This window comes from Octopus sinensis, linkage group LG22, assembly GCF_006345805.1.
Source record: "Octopus sinensis linkage group LG22, ASM634580v1, whole genome shotgun sequence".
Classification (NCBI taxonomy): Eukaryota; Metazoa; Mollusca; class Cephalopoda; order Octopoda; family Octopodidae; genus Octopus; species Octopus sinensis.
Genome location: NC_043018.1, coordinates 28,107,619 through 28,116,518, shown reverse-complemented (window position 1 = coordinate 28,116,518; position 8,900 = coordinate 28,107,619). Strand labels below are relative to the sequence as shown.

Genomic DNA, 8,900 nt, shown 5'->3' with positions numbered 1-8,900 from the left:
ATATACATAGATAATAGCTAGATAGATAGATATGTTTACACACACACACCACACACATATATAAATACATATACGGGCATGTATATATTTGTATACATAGATAAAAATACATGCACGCATACTTACCCTCTCACAAACAGAGGCATATATATATATATATATATATATATATATATATATATATATTATATATATATATATATATACATACATACATACTTATACATATGCATATATATAATCAATATCTTTTTTCTAAATATCAACAAATCAGCAATTACAATATACTTTTTTGTCTTTTCCATTTATTTCAAAAGTTTACAAAATTCGATTGTATAATATGTCCGTCATCAACCACCAACATCCGCGTAATGTCTACTGCAAATCAACGACCAGACGTTAATTATAAATGCTCTCCGGGTGCCAGGACTGTGTAAGCTGTCTCCATACCACCGATGATATGTTCATTCACATGGCAATGTAATATCCACTTGCCCGGATTTTCAGCTTTTATCTCCACCGTTTTGGCAGTGTCTGCAGAAACCTCGAGAACATCTCCTTTATGCAAGCCATCGAAGCGTTGCAGATAAGTCTGGCCGTGGAAGTGTGCTGTGTGGACATCTTTATCGCCGCCGTGGGACATTATATACCAGGCGATACGTTCGTGGGTCTTCATAACCAGTCCTCGATTGTTACCATAGATTCGACCGTTGATAGTGAACATTAGGTTACCTAGACAGGATTAAAAAACAAATACATAAAGAACGTTGTTGACGTCATAAGACTCGGTCAAATTTCTAGAAAGCGTACAATGATATCTATGTATAATATATATTTCTTCAGACTTAAGACGTCTTGAAGGATTTAGTCACTAAGCCCAGTTCTTAGTAGGAGCCCACATGTCCCCAGGGGTACCATATAAGATTTTGGGGTTCACACAATAAATTGGGCGTCCAGGGAAGTATTCTGGAGGTTAATGAAAAAACTTTACTTTAGATGTGTTTATTGTCAAAAAAACATTTCTCTGGCTAAAACATGTATATATATATATAACTAAAAATAAGGGTGTCTGAGAGACACCACCATGCCGAAATAGCAGTCAAATCGTTGACTCTAAAAAACACCTTAAATGTTTAAGACACCCTTATTTTTAGTTGTAAAAAATTATTACCTTTGTATGGTATTTTTTCCCATGCTGGTCACTTGATAATATCGATATTTAAATATCGATATTATCCTTATTTATAAATTTATAAACATATGTATATATATATATATATATATATATATATATATATATAATATATATATATATATATATATAATATATATATATCACATATATATAGGCGCAGGCGTGGCAAGGTGGTAATAAGCTTGCTTCCAAACCACATGGTTCCGAATTCAATCCCTCTGCGTGACACCTTGGGCAAGTATCTTCTACTATACAGCCTCGGCCCGACAAAGCCTTGTGAGTGTATTTGGTACACGGAAACTGAAAAGAAGCGTGTCGTATATATATTATATATATATATATATATATATATATATATATGTGTGTGTGTATATATATATATATTATATTTGTATATATATATATATATATATATATGTATGTATGTGTGTATGTATGTATGTGAGTGTGCTTTGTGTTTGTTTGTCCTCCACCACCCGTTTGACAACCGCTGATGGTTGGTTTGATAGAATAAATGCCAATCTTAAATCTGAACAATGAGGTCGATTTGTTCGCAGAAACCCTTCAAGACAACGCTCCAGCAGGACTAAAGTAAAAGATAATACAACAAAAATAACAAACGTAAATGACTTACTTTGATAAAATTCAGGATCCGCTAGAAGAGTTGTATTATCTCGTACATTCGTATGTGCAGCTATGTTCTCTGACAAATACCAACTTTGGTTTTCATCGATGATGATAAACAAAAGCGCAAATTCTCTATCGACGTCATTTCTTTTGTCCGAGTGATCCAGATATCCCTTTCTACAAACAACAAGCGGACCAATTAAACCACTATAAGGATCTCTGATAGGTTCTGCAGAGGAATAATATATCCAAGGAATACAGTTGCTTTGACCAGCGCCAGGACCAGACGATTTTGTTACCTGCCAGGTGTAAATAAACGTGTCCCCAGGTGCCACTTGCCCGCTTTTTTTGTTAGGATATCCATCAAGATAGATTTGTCCTTCGTTTTGCTTGGTGTAACGGACTCCTTGTGGATGCATTGAGTAAGGTCTAGATGCTTTGTTTTTGAAAACGACTTTGATAGTGTCTCCGATTTCTCCCTTGATCATGGGGCCCAAAAGATCTAAATGAATGTCACGTTCCCCTCTGTGAACCATCTTCGTGAAGGTTTCGTCCGTGAATTCTCTATAAACAGCTTTTTTATAAACACTTCCAATGTAGTTTCCTGTTTTCCTCACATACACGTAGCCTTCCCTTGAAAAGAAATATATAATTAATCAATACATCAGTTAATTAAATAAAATTAAAATTCCATTATTTACATTATTTACAATTGACGGATATGTGTCCTCATCTTGTTTGTTGTCAATGCCCACTACGTCATGTGCCCACGGACATATGGTGTAGCTGTTAAGAGCGCGGGCTACTAACTTCAAGATTCCGAGTTCGATTCCAGGCAGTGTCCTGAATAATAATAATAGTACTAATAATAATAACATCGAAAAATACCTAAGGAATGAGAACCCAGGTTCGAAATTTCCCCAAGATACCTGATGAAAGCTGGAGAGTATATCAGCCGAAACGTTGTGTTGACAACAAAGAAGATGAGGACAAATATCCGTCAATTGTAAATAAGGTACATAATTCCTCATCTTAAATATAGAACTGTAAAAAAATATTTATAATTGCTAACAAAGGCAGCGGTGGTGGTAGAAAAGGAGGGGGAAGAGAGGAAAAAGGTGGATTATTTTGGTGGTGATGATGAGAAGTAGGAGAAGATGACGAAATGATGATAATGATGATGACGTTGATGGTGGTGATGACGTAGACGACGACTATGGTAAAGATCATGACCACGACCACGATGACGACTTCGACGACAATGACGACGATGATGATGACGATGGTGATGATGATGAGGATAAAGTTTCTGATGAAATGGTTAATAATGAGTTTTAAGTTATAATCATTTGTTTTGTGTGTGTGTGTGTGTGTGTGTTTTACATCACATTATTATCATTGTGTGGAGGCGCAATGGCCCAGTGGTTAAGGCGGCGGACTCGCGGTCATAGGATCGCGGTTTCGATTTCCAGGCCAGGCATTGTGAGTGTTTATTGATCGAAAACACCTAAAGCTCCACGAGGCTCCTGCAGGGGCTGGTGGTGAACCCTGCTGTATTCTTCCACCACAACTTTCTCTCACTCTTACTTCCTGTTTCTGTTGTGCCTGTAATTCAAAGTGCCGGCTTTGTCACTCTCTGTGTCACGCTGAATATCCCTAAGACCTACGTTAAGGGTACACGTTTCTGTGAAGTGCTCAACCACTTGCACGTTAATTTCACGAGTAGGCTGTTCCGTTGATCGGATCAACTGGAACCCTCGTCGTCGTAAGCGACGGAGTGCAAACTACAATTATCATTGTAGTTGTACAATTAATCTAACGATCTTCCAAAAGAAACAAAAATTAAATAAACAAAAATTTACGAATCGGGGTCAGTGATTTCCTCTCCTGTGATGATACCTCGTTTCAAAGGGGCGAACTCCCACTGAACTTCCACAGCCGCAATATAATAGTAACGCGTCGTGGCATGGTTAGGAAACCAATGAAAGTCACCCATCTGCAGAAGATGATGATGATGCTTGTATCCGCAATCTTTGACATTGTACAGCACCTGCATTCCTGTTTGGTAATGTATACCTGTACGGCAGACAACCGCCCATTTCCCTAAAATAATAATAATAATAATAATAATAATAATAATAATAATAAAAATTATGATGATGATGATGACGACGACGACAACGACAACAACAACAACAACAACAACAACAACAACAACAACAACAACAACAGCAACAATAATAATAATAATAATAATAATAATAATAATAATAATAATAATAATATAATAAACGTAAATTAATGACAATTAAGCAGGAACTACACCCCGAGAGCGATGTGTCAAGATTGTAAGTTAAGAGAAAAGATGGAGGAAGCGATTAGTGTGTTGTGAAGGTTGTGCAAGAGATGAAGAGAATAGCCTGGATTGGTATGTCAAGGGAAATAAAGAAGAATTGATTGGCGCAGTGGAAATGCCGGGAACCTTAAAACTGAACGAAGTCGTAGATCCAACACAATTTGAGAAAGAACAGAGAAAACAGATGAAGAAAATTTGGCAGGACAGTCAGTACTTGAAGAATAAGGATGCGATTTATTGGAATAGAACCTAGAAATGGCTGCAGAAAGGAGACTTAAAAGGGTCCGCTGAGGCATTACTCTGCAGTGCTCAAGGACAAACTCTCAGAACAAACTATTCCAAATATCTAATTGATAAAAGCACTGACTCGCCGCAGTGTAGGACGTGCTCTGAAAACGGAGAAAGTATAAGCCATATTGTTAGTGAGTGCTGTAAGCTAACACAACGGGAATATAAAAGGAGACTCAATAAAGTGGCTAGATATGTCCATTGGCTGTTGTGCAATAAAGCAAACCTCGAGAGAGCCGAACAATGCTATGAACACAAGCCAGATGGCGTAATGAAAATGAGCATTACAAAATACTCTGGGATTGTAACAAGCAGTGCAACCAAGTCATAGAGGCGAAACGACCAGATATCGTGCTCATTCATAAAGACGAAATAGAAGATAAGAGATGTTGCAATACTAGGCGATTCAAGGGTGAAATCTAAGGAAACAGAAAAGATTGAGAAATACCAGCTACTGCAGGACAAGATAGGAAAGTTATGGGACATGAGGAAAGTAATGGCGATACCGGTGGTAACTGGAGCATTAGGAGCAGTTTCCAAGGGCTTTGAAAAACAATATTAAGAATATTGGAGCTGTTGTCAGGATCGAGGTGATGTAGAAGGAGATGCAGAGTTACCAAAGATCAACTATTAATAGACAAAATGGTAATGCAAGATTGTAAACAAAGGAGAACAAATCTGGGAATGGCCTGGATTGACTATCGTAAAGCTTATGATATGAGTCCACATTCGTGGATCATCGAGTGCTTCGATGTGTTTGGAATTGCGAGGAATGTACCGTGTTTCCTGAAGAGAGGTATGGTGGGATGGAAAACTGAACTGACATCTTACTTACAAGAAAAGCTTGGGTACCCTGGGTATCAGAAAGGGATTTCCCAAGGTGATAGCCTATCTCCGTTGCTTTTTCTTCCCTGCATGATAATCCTGATCATGGTATTTAGGAAAATGAACCTGGGGAACCAACTAAAGGAAAAATCTCAAACAATCAACCACCTCCTCTCATGGGTGATTTGAAACTGTATGGCAAAGATGAGACCCAAGTGAGTTCCTTGGTGAAAACGGTCCATTGTTTTAGTATTGTTATTAGAATGGAATTTGGACTCAAGAAGTGTGGAATAATCCACCAATAACAAGAAGCAAGGTACAGTCCCTAGCAGGGATAGAATTACCGAATAGGGACGTGATTAAGTAACTTGAAACGGAAGAATAGAAATATCTTGGTGTACTAGAGTTCAACGATATAATGGAAAAGGAAATGAAAGAGCAACTAAGGATGGAATATTTCCGAAGACTGAGATTGGTGTTGCGCTCAAAATTGATAGGATAGAATAAAATCCAAGCAGTTAATACGTGGGCGATAGCATCACTTTGGTATGGAGCGGGAATTATAAAATGGCAAAAGAGAGAAATGAAGAAAATGGACACCATGACCAGAAAAATGTTCACAGTACACGGAGACTTCCACACTAAGAGTGACACCGATAAGCCGTACTTGTCCAGAAAGGGGGAGATAGGTTTGATCAGTTGCCAGGACTGTACCGAAGGAGAGGAAAACAGCATAGGGTGGTATATAAAAATGCTGTGGAGCCACTGTTGAAACACACGAAGGCCGGCGTCATCGAAATTGAAAATTGCGTAACTAAAGAAAAATTTAAACACGAACTGCACAAAACAAAAAAAAAAGGAAACAGCATGGAAGGAAAAGAAAATGTACGGTCAGTTTGCAAGAGATGTGAACGCCAAGACAGATACAGAGGACCGGTGGCTATGGATGAGGAGATGTGACCTGAAGATAAAGACAGAAGCATTCATATGCGCAGCTTAAGAACAAGCAATAAGGATCAATTATATGAAGTGCAGAATAGACAGCACTACCGGTAGTGACAGAATGTGTGCTGAGAGGGGTGAAACGGTATGGCACATCGTTAGCGAATGCCCGAAATTTGCACAACGCGAATACAAAAGACGCCATGACAATGAGGCAAGAATGATCCATTGGGAGCTCTGTGGAAATCACGGCCTACAAAAAGCAAATACCTGGTATGAGAAAATTTCAGGAGTCGCCAAAAATGAGAATTGCAAAATCCTGTGGGGTGCAATGATCCAGTGCAATCACCTGACCAGACATCGGAAACCGAACATTGTTGTGGTGAATAAAAAACGAAAGAACATGCATGATAATCGAATAGCATGCCCTGGTGACAACAGGATCAACGTAAAAGAAGAACATAGGAGAATAAATTTATTGTTCGGATATTCTATGATTTTCAGTTACATGGGGCACATTACATTACGATACAGGGTGAATGGTTTCGACGCAAACTGATAGCGGATTCTGAATGCCGAGCTTACAGCGAGTACTGCTTAATTGTCTGAATCCAAATTTTACACTATCTCTTCTATATATATACATATGTACATGCGTACATATAAACCTACATACACACACACTCACATACACTCACACATACATACATAAATACATACATACATACATACATACATACATACATACATACATAAATACATACATACATACATACATACATACATACATACATACATACATACATACATACATACATACATACATGCATACACGCACTCGCACAGAGACTTATATATGTATATATTTATGTATACATGTGCACACTCACGCACGAACACACACACATGATCACAGACACACTCACATACACACACATGCACATATATAGACACAAGTGCTCTAACATACACACACAGAGACTGGCTGAAGAATACGAGCAAATAGGACCTACCTGGATTATCGATATCCATGATGACCGAGTTGGACAAAGCTGGTGAAAGTTCCTCAGCGTCGCTGTTCACTCCATGCTTATGGAACGAGTGACCATGGAAATATATCGTATGTACATCAAATTCATTGCCCACGTTAAACATATGCCACATAACTCGGTCCCCGACGCACATGTCCAACCCAGGAAGATTACCATAACCATATCCATTGACGACTTCACATACGTATGAAAAATAAAGGCAGCAAGATGAGAATAGACGGGTAATTTATGCTATCATGAGAACGATATGACAAAAGATGGTGTATATTGATATATCGTTGAATAAAATGGGATAATATTCAGTGCTCATTTTCTATGCAATTAGTGTATATTTACAGCGACTGTTTTCTTATTGCTATTGTAGAAAGCAAAAGCATTGCTGACAAGGTTGTAATAACACTGAAACATGCGAAGGTTTAGCTTCCGTACATACCGATATAATTTTATATAATGTAAATCAGTGATTTGCATTCATTTATTTACTCACAATGTAATGTTTTTGTGAGTGATCATTTTACGAGTCATTGCAATAAAATTGAGGTTATAGGGCCTTACTTCGGTTGAGAGTAAAAATGATAAATTTTGTCCTATTGTTGGACCAGGAAAAGGTAGTGAGGTTATAGGGCCTTCCTTCGGTTGAGAGTAAAAATGATAAATTTCGTCCTATTGTTGGACCAGGATGAGGTTGTGAGGTTATAGGACCTTACTTCGGTTGAGAGTAAAATTGATAAATTTTGTCCTATTGTTGGACCGGGAGGATGTAGTGAGGTTATAGGGCCTTACTTCGGTTGAGAGTAAAAATGATAAATTTTGTCCTATTGTTGGACCAGGAGGAGGTAGTAAGGTTATAGGGCCTTACTTCGGTTGAGAGTAAAAATGATAAATTTTGTCCTATTGTTGGACCAGGAAAAGGTAGTGAGGTTATAGGGCCTTCCTTCGGTTGAGAGTAAAAATGATAAATTTCGTCCTATTGTTGGACCAGGATGAGGTTGTGAGGTTATAGGACCTTACTTCGGTTGAGAGTAAAATTGATAAATTTTGTCCTATTGTTGGACCGGGAGGATGTAGTGAGGTTATAGGGCCTTACTTCGGTTGAGAGTAAAAATGATAAATTTTGTCCTATTGTTGGACCAGGAGGAGGTAGTAAGGTTATAGGGCCTTACTTCGGTTGAGAGTAAAAATGATAAATTTTGTCCTTAATACGCTTCACATTTCAATAGAAAAATTATTACAATTTCATGATGGCTTCTATATTTTATCGGCCCCAGTTCGATAAAGATTCATAGCAGGATTTCGACAACATCCAAAATCAGATCTTAACGGATGTTAACTAAATACTGCAAGTTAATCGTATACCTATTCACGGTTAAACAATGTGGCAATTAGTAAAGCGTGTAGCGACAACTAAGTGGCAGATGAGTGTTATTTCTAGTTTAATCACAGGCGGATTCTCCACCAGCTGGTCTTCGGTGCAAGCTCTGCACAATTATATACAATACAGCGCTAGCAGGGGCTACGAACCCCTACTATCCTCCAGTAGCTGACAGGATCGCGGGACCAGCCGGTTTCGAACTGGTTGGCTCATGTCAGCCGCGCGCACCAGCGCATTGGAGTG

The 8,900-nt window shown here is 38.3% G+C and overlaps 1 protein-coding gene across 1 annotated transcript in view; it reads right to left on the bottom strand.

Moving 5' to 3' along the window:
* Positions 1-297: 297 nt before the first annotated feature.
* Positions 298-8,900, bottom strand: part of LOC115223140 (hephaestin-like protein) — a 44,442-nt gene continuing 35,839 nt past the window's right edge. The window contains exons 6-9 of the mRNA XM_036512116.1: positions 7,247-7,459; positions 3,685-3,925; positions 1,830-2,455; positions 298-732 (exon numbers count right to left, since the gene is read on the bottom strand). Of these exons, the coding sequence (XP_036368009.1) occupies positions 404-732; positions 1,830-2,455; positions 3,685-3,925; positions 7,247-7,459 (1,409 nt within the window). The 3' untranslated portion in view covers positions 298-403. The remainder of the gene's footprint in view (positions 733-1,829; positions 2,456-3,684; positions 3,926-7,246; positions 7,460-8,900) is intronic.